The following is a 13,635-nucleotide window of genomic DNA, read 5'->3' as shown; positions in this document are numbered from 1 at the left end:
AAGTCTCAGCTCCTCCATAGCAGCAAAAGACAAAAAAAAGAAACAAATAAACAAAAAGAATAAACCAAAAAATAAAAACTTCACCTCATTTCTCACCTCAAGCACATCGTTCTGTTTCAGATTCCTCAGTGAACACATTTGCTTTTGTTTACTGCAGTTATAAACCTGAAACTGTATTCTAGTTGGCCTGTGTTACCAGGTCACTAAATCTAGAAAGAAAATGTGGCAAAGTTCAACATCATAATGATTCTATTATAAAGAAATAAACGTTTTACTGTTGGGCAAGCATTTAATAGCCACTGCTAATTTTGTATTATCACATTCCCTGCTAAACTTTGATTTGCCTAAGCTCTTAAGAAATAATAACCAAAGAAACAAAAATTCAGGTGGTTTGAGAATTACAAGTGTTAAACACACAGGATTTGGGCAATCAGGTGTTAATATTTGTGTGAGCTAATCTGTTTTAATATACCAGCCAGAAATACTCAGCTTTCCAATCTCAAGTCACTTTTGTAAACAGAATACTCTTTTACAGGGGCAGCTATGTGCCCTCCTGAACACCTGGTTAAGAACTTGTTCACTTTCGTGTGTGTTCTGAGATGCCTTTCCTCCCAATAAAAATAGAAACTAGTTTGCAGCACCACACGGGGCTCCAGTGTATTATATGAGCCTATCACTGGTTTCCTTTGATATCTTATCTATTCCATTAACTCAATAAAATAGAAGGCAAAGCTGGGGACAAACTGTGGGAGGGATCCTCTTGGAAAGCACATGCAAGACCTTTAAGCTGGGCTTTTAACTTATCTAATAAAAGCCAGTAAAATGGAAGCTAATACTTCATTTTTCACCCCCTTTATTAAAGATCATAAGTACTGCAACTCAGTGGTAGAGAAAATAAAATAAATATATGGAGGAGTACAGGTAGAGGCAATAAAGAGTATGGCTTATCTATTTTCTCAAGATTTAGGAAGCACTTGAAGGCAAAACTCACAGACAAGCATTTTAAAAATCCATAACAAAGGCTCCTGTGCCTTAGCAAATACAGTGGTCCTTTCTGAATGCAGTAATCCTATTTGATTTCTTACTAGAATATAAACAGCTTAAACTAGGCATAATGCTGGGGTTGGAGGTCTCCAGCTATCACCTCTGCTATATTATACTTTTATATCATTTAATAATTTCGAGGAAAAAAAATAGATTCATGAATCTACTTCGTTGCTCCTTGACCACCCAAAGAAAAACAATACTAGAACTCAAACTCCAACAAGCAAACTAAAGGAAAGTGTTCCACCTAGAGACTGTTTTCATGAATCAAAGTGGATGAGAGCTTATCCAGAAAATGAATATTATTTTAGCCCATCCTTGCAACTTTGTAGTAAAAAAATAATAATAAAAAGAAGCAAAAGGTATTGCCCCTGGTGTAATTAACAATGTTAATCTTCTTTTTCCTCTCTATGGTGATAAAGGAGTCATTTTTATATTTAATTAATGCAGAGGATCATTTTGGAAACTGGCTAATGAGCCTCTGATCACATTACCATGAAAATGTGCATTAACATTGCAACTGAGGAGGCTGTTTCATGTGTAGCAAATCCACTTTGTAATTAGCCCACTGTGAAATGAATCACGTCAGGGGGAATCTGAGGGAACCAGGAGGCAGTGGGCACTTGGCTACTGCTGGGCCACAGACCACCAACATCCCAAACATCATCTTTTACCAGAAATATTGTCTATAAACAAAAGTAGTAGTGTCACATCTGGAGCAAATTGGAAGAAGGGGAAATAAACTTTATTTTGCCTGACAAGATGTTTGTACTTGAGCATTTACTCCCAAGGGAACCTGCTCAAATGCAATGGTAAATTAACAGAATTCTATTAAAACTATGAAAGCTGTGTATATGACTTTCTTATTTTTATTCTGAAAAGTCCCCAGATACACATTAAAGAAATATATAAACTAATATACTTTTTCCTAGGTCACATATAGATACTATAATAAGCTCTTAGAATTTAATTTTCAGGGCTAAGCAGGCAAAAAAATTATTTAAAAAGGATCCAAGATCAAGTAGTAAAAAGATTTCTTTATCTCATTTTTAAGCCAAGACATGTCAAATATTTTTTCTTTTTTAACACACACACACACACACACACACACACACACACAAAATACCAGGTCTTCCTCTTAAACCAAAGCAAAAATTCCTAATTAATCAAATAATTTCCTCTGGCTAACAAGATTTGGCAAGAAACTTTTCCTGCCTATTCAAAATAACTGAGATCATAGACCTATTAAATCCCAATATTTATGCAGACAAAGATACAACTGATTTTCAAATGTCAACACTATTCCAAAATGAAAGAGGTATCTCAAAGTATTACAGAGATGGATCTCAGTTTTACTCCTCTTACTTGACTGACATCTTGGCAGCAGATACACAAAATGTTAAAAAGAATCCCACAGGAAGTCATCTGAAGGGGGAGTGGCAAGGAAACTGAAAACTGCCACCCAAACCCAAAATAAAAAGCCCCAAACCAGCACGTCTGCCCTCAATTTTGAAATGTACTGAAAGCCAAAATAAAAACAAAAATAAAATAAAATAAAGCTAGCCAGAATTCATTTACCACCTCTCAGACAAACACAAAGCCTGGCTATTTAGTTGCTGGTATTAGACCTGCACTCACCTGGGAAACTTCATAGAGCAGTTTGTAGTGTTCCTCTCTTTTCTGAAAAGTGCACAAATTGCAGCCCATTCTAAGAAGCAGAGAGAGAGAGCAAATCTTCTAATTTCCCCAGAACTGAAAGGCAAGTGAACTGAAAGGGAATCACCCTCCAGACTTGACTACTGTTTTTCATCAGTCACTTCAGTCCAGAAACACAGACAAACCGCTGTTAGCTGGAAGCATGAGCCAGGGTGGTGTGTAGCAGCATGCTCTTCTTCGCTTTCCCTAAGTATCTTGCACTCACGGATACACACACAGAGTTTCCAGTCAGTTCATGGCAACACTCCCCCTGTCTCTGCATCAGTGCACATGACTACACAGATTCCAGCTCATGAATATTAATAGTGCCTCATTGATTATTTATGACAGAACATGTTAGCAGGGAGGGGTGTCATAGCTGCTGCTGATGACAGATGAATATTCACTAATTAAGAAGCAAATGTAGTGTGGTTAAACAAAATTCACTTGTGTCAATACCATCTCTGTTTATTAAGGATAGAGGGGTTGAGCACAGGGCATTTCAAAAAAGAGCACACACTTAATTTCTCCATTGATAACAGTTTTGTAAGAAATTCAGAAATAGAAATGGACTTAGTTCACATCTCCATGGTTTTCAACAATGAGAAAAATATTTTCAGCATTATAAAATCTAGAGAGAAATGAATAGGTGCAATTATTGAAATTTACAAAATAAACCTAGAAGCAAAAAAAAAAAAAAAATGGGGGGGGGTAATATGAGAAAGGAAAAAGAGGTGGGGGGTCTCATTTATTTCTAATTCTGATCCTACAAAAATAAATAATTAGTTCATACACAAACACTGTTACTTACTAAGAAGGAGAGAAAACATAGTCTAAATAAAGAACATTTAAGCAGGTATGAGTATATGATACTATACAGATAATAAATATTTTAATTAGATAATAAGGGCATTTCTGTTGAATATAAATTTGTAGCACTGTAATGCATGTAGATCTATATTTAAAAAATAGATAAATATAATGCTTTTTCTGAGAAAAATTTCAAATGAATATGGTATTTATGCTAATTTTATTAAAGTCATATATAATATTTCAGAAAGCTGACAATGGCAATATTTAAATTCTAATGTAATGCACAGTGATGCCATTTAAGATTCTATATTTAGCATTCATAATGTGCAAAGGTGAAAGACTTATAAACTAAGCTTAGATGTTTAGATAATAGAAGTAATACATTTAATTTCACACTCTCAGAAATACTTAAATTGTATTGCAAGCTGGCAGTTTTTGTCCCTTAAAGATATACTACAAATAGCCAAAGCAGATAATAAAAGAAAATTCCTTTTGTTTCCACACTGCTTTATCTACAACCTCTGCTAATTAAGAAGTATGTCCTTGTTCCAGCACATCTTTAAACTGGACAGGATAGCAGGTGGGTTTGAAAGCAAAAATAATTACTTGGAAACTGATGACTCTGGTTAGGAATTACACTGGATCTTGAAGATTTTTAATTGCTCAACACTTACGTATTGCTATGTTTTGGGGTCCAATTTCCTAAAAGTGCTTTGTCAAATGTTTAGAATCGATAACAGGAAATGATTCTAATGAGCACTAATTGTTAACAAATTGGCTTTGCAACTATCAACACCTCAATACCAGTAAGTAGCAAGGAGATGAGCAATCATCTGCGGCTCATGGGTTGTTTCCCTTGAGATGTAATAATCCGATTTTCTGGGCCTAATTTCACCTAACAACTTGGCTGGAAGCCAAGCTGAGGGACCTACATGAAAGTGGCACCATAATTGGGAACAATGTGTTGTGAACAAAGTTCTCCAAATTAGAAACCACTTGTAGGAGACATTCATTAAAGTGTGACTCTCTTATGGGAAAAATGCATTCAAGGAGGTATATGAAGGGAAATCATGAAAATCACCAGTGGCCACAAAGAGAAGCAAAATCCCTATGTGCAGTAATTGTAAAATATATGTTTTTGATGCTTATTAAAGTCTTAATTTTCAGAGTCCTTCTGTCACTTCCTATGAAGTGTTATTCTGGTAGATTTCTCATCTTCCAAGAAAACATTAACTCTTTTTTTTTTTTTTGAAGGGTTCTATATTGCTAAATTTTGAATGGATGTCTGATTATCAAGTATGTAGATTCATCATTTTAAAAGCCAGATCAAGGACTTAGAATGCAATAAGGCAAGGATGGCTCACCTATCTATCAAAGGAAGTGTTTGCCTCGTTCACTGCTATAACTTCACGTGTTAGGTTTTGAAAGTGAAGTAGGAAACAATGGTCAAAGCTGCTACTTATGGCAACTTTCTGATCATAATATGTTATACCTGGGTTTTAAGAAAAATTAAACAATGTAGCTTTAAAAACCATTTTCTTAGTGATCAAAAAGTGAAGAATGAACATTCCAGTGAAGGAAGCGATTATCCTTGAGGTGATTCTCTCAGCAATTCTTCTTGGCTGTTTTCTTTATTCATCATTGGTCCCTCTGTTCTTTTGTTTCTATCTCAGGAAGCAAGAGCAGTTTCTCCAATCATTTATCAAATGCTGCCCTTGGCCCATCTACCCTGGAAAGATTCCATCTTCTGCTACTAATGGGCTCATCCCAAAGAATTAAAGAGTAACTTGAACAAAGGAGACCTGCCAGGCCAGTGTCCTGTAAATGTCATTAGAATATGAGGGTTTCCCAATGACTAAAAAGCTAAATATGTATTTGAACATAACCTTTGAAACAGAAAGGGATAAAAGCATTAATATGAACAACATTTTAAAAATACAAATGGATTAGATATAATCTCTCTTGGATGATAATATGGAATAAAAAATAAGTAGAGAATGAATGACTATCTTTCCAAATTCCCTAGGGAAAAAACATACAAATATGTGAGAATATATACTATATGTATTTTAAGATGCAGTTTTTTATTTGCGTTTAATATTTGTGAGTTTACTCCACACCCGTACATTAGCATTCAAAATAGGACATGTGTCTGCCAAGATCTAGATGAAGAGCCTAACCAAGTGATGAAAGGAAGACATCCAACAAATTTCTGGCTTTTCTTATAAAAATTGTGTCCCTGAATAGCTAAAGAATAGGTAAGAAGGAATTCATCGTTATAGACCCATTCAGGATAATAAAGAAAGAAATAATTATAGGCTGTGCCTAAGCCAGAGATCCTTAATCAATTACTAGATCTGGGCACTGTGAATTGAAAGCTGATATTATGACAGAATCTCACCCAAGAGAAGAGTGAATGCTATGTGCCACCTGATAGAATAAAATGACACCATTCTTGAAATCGTCTTTCCACCAGGAACAAATTATGATGAAGATAAAGGACAGAGGAGCATATTAAACTACACCATAAGGATGCAATCAGCCAAATTCAGACTGTGGGCAACACTGCATAGACATATATATATTCCAGTCTCAGAGAGGGGAGGGGAGGGAAAGAGAGGAGGCCTGTGGATTAAAAGAGATTTCAATGGCATGGAAAACAAAGCTCCATGCATTACTAAACTCTGTTCCAAATGACCATAATTTGAATGATAAATTTGAAAATAAGAAAATGATTGCCAAAAAAGTCAAGAGGGTAGTTACTCTTTAGTGGGAGGGAAGGCCGGTGATTAGTTGTACTGAGAGTTTTAGTGAGGCTAAAATAGTTTTAACTTCAGACCTGGATACTGGTTTAACTAAGTGGTCACATACTCATTAATCTGACCTTTGTTTTAGGTATTTTCTATATTTTTGCTATGTTTAAGAAGACTTATTGAATACTAATTTAGAAAAGAGACTATGCCTGTCTCATACCTGCTAGTCAATACAGTGCAGGAGTCCCCCCATGTTCACAACTTGATTTCTGTGGTTTCATTTTCTTCAGTTTCAGTTACTTAGGTCAATTGCAGTCTGAAAATACTAAATGAAAAGTTCCCAAAATGAACAACTTAGAGGTTTAAAATTGCACACCCTTCTGAATAATATGATGAAATCCATATAGTCCTACTTTATCCGACCTGGGAAGTCAATCATGCTTCTGTGCAATGAATTCACATGCCTGTTGGTCACTTAGTAACTGTCTTGTTATCAGATTAACTGTTGTGGTATCACAGTGCCTGTGTTCAAGCAACCCTTATTTAATAAGGGTTGCACAAGCATAGTGATGCTGGCTGTTTGAATATGCCAAAGAGAAGCCATGAAGTACTTCAAGAAGAAAAGGTGAAAATGCTATAAGTACTGAGATAGATGAGAGAGAGAGAGAGAGAGAGAGAGAGAGAGAGAGAGAGAGAGAGAGAGACCACATTCACATAACTCTTATAGTAGTAAATTACTTTAATTGTATTTTTGTATGTTATTGTTAATTATTACTATGCTTAATTTATAAATTAAACTTTATAAAGTTTATTTTAAACTTTATTTATTAAACTTTTAAGTATGTATACAGTAACAACAGTTTTAGGAATCTTCTAGGGGTCTTGAATATGTACCTATCTTCTACTGAAGTCTCTACTGAAGGAAGGATAGAAAGCCCAGATAGGACTGTCCTGAATTGGCTAAGTCCTGAGTCTGTGACAGCTGCCTGAAATTGTAGCTGCCCATTTTCTCTATTGTTTTCTGCAATCACTCTGATGCTCTTTTCCTGTGCTGTTGTAGAAGTTCAGTAGGTAACTCCACTCTCCTCACGGGCATGCTTTCCAACTACTTCAATGTGTGGCTACACATTTCCATTCTGGGTCCAATCCCACATTCATCTTAGGGGATATTTGTGCACCTTTGAATATTAATAGACATATAGCTGCCTAACATCTTCTAAAGTTTATGTATCTTATATTCAAACACAGAGACAAAGAAGCTGGTGCTTAGAGAAAGACTGTGACTTGCTCAAGGTCAACCTCAGTAAAGAGATCGGAACTCAGTTCTCCAATTACAAATGCTGTGGTTGAATTCAATAGCTAATTGCTGACCTACTTCTCTGGCAGAGGAAGCCAGAGCGCCATTGATATGTATTTTCCTGGTGACTGAGGAAGTAGAAGTTAGTACTTGTAAGTCCTGAAATTAAAAGCAAGGGAGTGGTGAGGGTGGTGGAGAATAACTTAAAATAGATAGAACCTAAAATAGGGGAAGTGGTTTGTAGCTAAAAATGTAAACTTTATCTATTTAAGTACCAAAATGTTTTTGTATTTACAGCTGAGTACTCTGAGTTAGCTAAGATCTCACAGTCCTCAATGCACATTGCTGTTGCACCTAGGACTTTACTGGCTTTAGCACTCAGTTTCAGATCCTGGAATTCCTTGGTTCCAGGGCACTAGAAAAGGCTCCAGCAAAGTCATCCTGAGGTGTACAGGTCCACTCCATCCTATCTTTACCCCAGATACTACCTCATTCTGCTTATTTATTTTTATTTATTTATTTATTTATTTATTTTTTGGAAATGCTACAAATCAGTCTCTGGACACTTTGTGGTTCAGTTTAAATGTTCTCTTGTCTCCTTGACCTCATTGTCTAGTAGTGATCTCTACAACTTGTAAATTCTTAGTGAATGTTATCCATTCCCATTTCAAAGCATGTATCCCCTCTCTATATATCATGCTTCACCCCTCTTATTGGATTATAAGACAGATGAGGGAAGCAGAAGTATATAATTAATCTTTGAGTTCCTAAAACTTCTAGCATGGTACCATTCATATTTCAAGACTTCAATAAACACATATTGAATAAATGAATGTAACTGGGAGATAATGGTTTATCTGAACCTGACAAAGTGACATAAATTTGTATTTTTGCTTCCATAGCTAATTGTCAGGTATTTTTCCCCTTTAGGGATATTTCTAGAATGTTAAAGTTAAAAGACTGAAGAATTATAAGCATAAAATATGTTCAATTTGATTCAATTCTATAAACATAAATTTTAGAGTCTGGAAAAATGTCTGTGGTAGGGATACAAATTAATGAGATATAAGAACATATACTGTATTATTTGTGTATTGATATGAATATACTACCTGCACACTTAAAAGTTACACTCTGATCCATATCACAGCCACTTATTCACTTATTTATTCCAGAAGTATTTACTCAGTGCTTATCATAAATCTGATGATATATGAGTGCAAGGTTTTTGGAATTATAAATCATCTTGTTTCATTTCCATAATAACTCAGAGGTAAATATGTCAGATATCATCCCTCATTTGTTAATGAAGAATTTATAAGTATTGCCATTCCTACTCCAAGGGAGTCTAGGGATTTTGCCTTTTGACACTATTCTAGTGTTTTCCACAACACTGTGCGACATCAACTCATGTCACGAATTTAGAAAGGAGCTCTGCTGACAGTCCCCACGTGTCCTCCATTTCCCCAGTTATAACTCCACAGATCAATGTGCTGATCCTTTGCACACTGTGCTCACTAGTTGGCCACCTTCAATCTGTACTATAGTCATTGCCTGCTAAACCAAGATGGCCCTACTGACTTACAAACTCCTGAGAGCTGCCAGGTACTAGGCTAGACTGCAATGGAAAGAAAAGTTGTAGGATGTCAAGAGAGAGGACTGGGGTTCTTACCTGAGCCCTGTGACTTTCACCTGTGTGGCTTTGTGCAACTTATATACTCTGATATAATACTGACCGTGCAGGCTAATTACACAGATTGAAACAAGGGAACAAATGTGAGAAGAGATTCATGAACTGAGAAGGATTTTGCCCACACTAGTGTGCAGGTTAGGCATGAGAGCTAGAGTCATGTGTCTGGGGTCAAGTCTTGGTTTCCTCAGTTTCTATCTATGTAATGTGAGGCAAGTTGTCATTATAATTTTCTTCACTCTGTTTCTTGGTTTTTCATATCTAAAATTGTGATGGTAACAGGATCTATCATATAGTTATTGCAAGACACAAAGCCATTGTTATGATACATGTTAAGTATATCTGGCACAGAGTATCTGCCTGATGCATAATGGCTACTAGTAATCACAGGGCAGAGTCGAGTCATGATAAGAATGACTTCCATCTTAGATTTTCAAAATATCTATCTCTATTTTTTCTGTCATAACTCTATATAATTTGAAATTAACTTCTATGACTATTATGGCCATTCCTCTATCCACCTTGTTTACTACTGTACATTTAGGGTAGTTATTCATTCATTTTAAAGGCTGTTTGTTTACTAGTTCTTTGTATAACAGAAATGGTAGCCCAGGAAGTACCTGTTTGATAGATGTCACACACACACACACACACACACACACACACACACACACATTTCTCTGTATAAGGACTGTGATGTAATACCACTCTTAGCAATAGTTTCGCTACTCTATTTTTAAAATGTGCAATGTGTACGCAGTGCATACCTGAGTATACTAGAAACCAGTTATATCATATGAAGCTAGGCTTATACATTTATGAAATAGGGAGCCCAAAAACAATTATTTTAGGAATATTAATATCTACTAACCTAGCCCAGTATAATACTGGTTTTTCATTTCATTGGAGGTTAAATAATATTTTGATTATTTCACACTATTCAGCAACACTGTAGGTACTATATGGAATTTACCCAGAATGTTACCATCACTGTGTTCAGTTCTGCAAAAGGGGTAAATGCTCTGTAAATTCACTCAACCAGAATTTATTAAATAGTACTATGAGCAAAGCATGGTGATAATTCCTGGCCCTTTTTGAAGACAAGAGCTAATGATTGTTTAGCTCTTGTTGTACATTATAGTTTAAGCACTATGTGTTATTAATTTCACTTAATTCTCATATAAACACTATGAGGTATGTATTATAAATAACTCCTCCTGACATGGGTGATTAGTAGGTTACATGAATAGTAAACGGGGGAGGAGAACTCAAATGCAAGCAGTCTGGATCAACTATGAACCGGCATCCTAAACTTCCTGCTTCTGAGGAGTAGTTATTATTATGGCACATTCCTAGATGGTTAGGGGACAAAATTCTGGTGATGCTTGCAGCACACTGAGATGTAAGAATTTCCCTAGGGACTAGAAGTGTAGTCTAAAATTAACTTCCAGGTTCCATGTTGCGTCCTCAAGCATGACTGCATAAAATAGATTGAATAAAACCTAAGCAATTTTATAACATTACTCCACTCCACTGGTGATGGGGTACTGCTGCACTGAATATGTACCCCAAACTGTAGAATATTTTTCTTTCTTAGTATTTTTTATGATAGGGAATATATATACATTGACAGTAGGGCAGTCATATCATACCTCTGTTTTGAGGAATAACCAACAGCTAATCAAGACCAATAACCTTTGGAGGTTTTGAGAAAAGTGAAGTAGAGATTTGCTGATGACTTCCAAGTCTAAGTTGCCACACTTAATTTCTTAAGCTTCAGATTCACTATTCATTAACTACTGATATTTCCACTGGGGCTGTCCACCATAGCACATTAACTTCAACTTATCAAAACTTAAATTATAATCCTCTTCCTCATAACTGCTGCTCTGCATGTGCTCCATATCAATGAATGGCCTGAGTATCTCCAGGTGCTCAAGTCTGAGGTTTGAGTGTCTGTCTGTCTTGGCTCTTCCTGCAGCCTACACCTAATGCCAAACACTGTCAATTGTGAATGGCTCAGTTTCTCTCTTTTTCCTTCCATTTCTCCTGGGTCATTCTCCTAGATTCAGTCCACCATCTTTACTCAGCAGGGTTCTGCTTCTCTGCCTACAAACATACATCTGTAAGCCCTTCTTACTCCTCAGTTCCCTGGTCCCAACCTCTCTGTCTCTTTCTCCTTTTTTCTTTTAACAGCTATTACTTTTTATTACGTACTACGAAACATGATCATTCCTCTATCATTCTTCAGTTCTGCTCACTTAGTCATTATCATGATATTCACAACATAGAAAGAAAGAACCCAGGTTGCATGGAACAAACATTGTACTGAGAAAAATCATTAAATACCTACACAGATCATTATTATATAAAAGATTAAGACAATTATAGGGACTATGCAAGGAATTAACATGGAATGCTATGTAGGTATCTGTGTTCTTGGACATTTCAGAACCTGGAATGTTTGTCTCTGCTTCATTCCCTAGCTGTGTGTGTGTGTGTGTGTGTGTGTATCACTAGTAACTAAATGAAGAAATTAAGACAGGTAAGGAGATAGCAAGAAAAGAGACAAACTATTTTATTTTTTAAGTGAGAAGCTATTTTATTAAGGCATTCAGGGTCTGAAGTTTTCTCTACCTGGGAGATCCTAAGAAACCACTTATTTGTTTTGGTCCTGGGAGTTTCAGACCTACCTCGTCCTTTGTTACCTCGTCCTTTATTATCTCCAGCCCTATTTTGTATTTTATTTAGATACAGGGTCTCACTCTGTTGCTAAGAACCTTGCTTTTGCTGAGGCTGCCTTTGAACTTGTGATCCTTCTGCCTCAGCCTCCTGAGCTGCTGGGATTGCAAGCATATGCCACTGCACCAGCAGACTTTTTTAGATTTTGAAGTCTTCTAACAATGTACTTGCAATTCACTCTAAAAAGCTTTTTATATGAACTTGAACAAGTTACATACTCAGGTACACTTAGGTGCCTCAGTTTCCTCACTGTGAAAAAAGGATATTGATAATAGCTACCCCAAAGGAGTTTGTGAATATGTGCTTTCCCTGAGGCCTATTCCATGTAGTTGCTTAATAAATATATTAGCTCACATTTTACAACATACAGAAGTGTCTATATTCTATTATTGTGAAATTATTCAAATGAGCAGGCAGCCATGTTATTTCTTTGTCCCCTACATTTTGGCAAATGTCTAGAAAGATGCTTTGAAACTTTTCTCTAGGAGGGGTCAGATTCCCCTAGGATAAGCAATGATTGGTGTAATGGTGAATGTCAGTCAAAAAGGAGAAGAAAGGACCTCTATGATCATGGGAGGTAGAAACTGGGCCAAGGCATGAATCCTCTTTGTTGCACAAGTATTCACCTAGTAACTCCTGTTCACTTCACCATATTCTACTTCCAGAGCTGTGGTACTTCTCTAGGGGTGTGCATCAGAATCAATCAGGAAGGGTTTTCAAGTTACAAGTACATAAAATCTACCCCATATTTCTGAGAATAGCCCATTTGGAAAGTGGTCTGATGATATGTATTTTTAAGCATCTCACAGAAGATTCAGATGTGTTGCCTTCTTTCCTCTCCCTCCTCCAAATCTCCACTTAAGGTGTTAAACCAGACTCGGTCTCTTAACTGCCTCACATCATGACAATTTCTGATATGGTTACGTACATGATTTTTACTAATTTAAAAAGGGAACTAACATTTATGAAACTCCAACTATATCTAAAACATTTTATGTCTCACAAAAGTTCTATGAGATATATGTCTGCATTTTCACATAAAAGAAAACTCGTGGTCAGAATATTATGTAATTTGATCAAAGTCACAGAATTCGTTAAATGGTGAAGTGGAGATTTAAATTTGAAGTGACTTGATTTAAAGACCCCACCTTTTCTAGGAGGACTCCCTTCTTCTCTCAGAGGCTAAGAATCAGGATCCACTTCATTTAGCATTGTGTGGATTTAGCCCTGTGTGTCATGAATGAAGCAGTTTGTAGCGCTGGCTTTGAGTGAGAGTCACTCAGTTCACCAGACACATCCTACCTATCCGTGTGCAGGTGGTCAGATTCTTACCATACCTGCAGCTAGTCTGAAATGTGGCTTCTGGATCAGCATTATGAACCTACCATCCACTAGTGGAATAGTGATCGGCCCAACTTCCAGGGGCTGGTGATCGGCAAAGAGAATTAAGCGACTGTTTTCTAGGAAGAGTGGTGCATCTTGAGTAAGTTTGGCCCTTTCCCATTGAACTTAGTCACAAGACACCTGTTCCTACTTCAGATTAATTAGGAAGGAGGCCTACACATAGATAGATAAAAAAGCTACAATTTTAAGCGTTCCAA

The 13,635-nt window shown here is 36.4% G+C and overlaps 1 protein-coding gene across 2 annotated transcripts in view; it reads right to left on the bottom strand.

Annotated features, from left to right (window-relative positions):
* The window catches only part of Pdzrn4 (PDZ domain containing ring finger 4), a 352,095-nt gene that overhangs the window by 133,368 nt on the left and 205,092 nt on the right, over positions 1–13,635 (bottom strand). The window contains exon 1 of one of the 2 annotated variants that reach the window (XM_076852773.1): positions 2,683–2,751. The exons of the other annotated variant lie outside the window; for it this stretch is intronic. Coding sequence (XP_076708888.1) covers positions 2,683–2,751 — 69 coding nt within the window. Of the gene's footprint in view, positions 1–2,682; positions 2,752–13,635 lie in introns of those variants that run through there. 2 annotated transcript variants of the gene reach the window in all.

This window comes from Callospermophilus lateralis, chromosome 4 (genome assembly GCF_048772815.1).
Source record: "Callospermophilus lateralis isolate mCalLat2 chromosome 4, mCalLat2.hap1, whole genome shotgun sequence".
NCBI lineage: Eukaryota > Metazoa > Chordata > Mammalia > Rodentia > Sciuridae > Callospermophilus > Callospermophilus lateralis.
The sequence above is the reverse complement of the archived record's forward strand: the minus strand, read 5'-3'. Positions and strand labels throughout refer to the sequence as shown.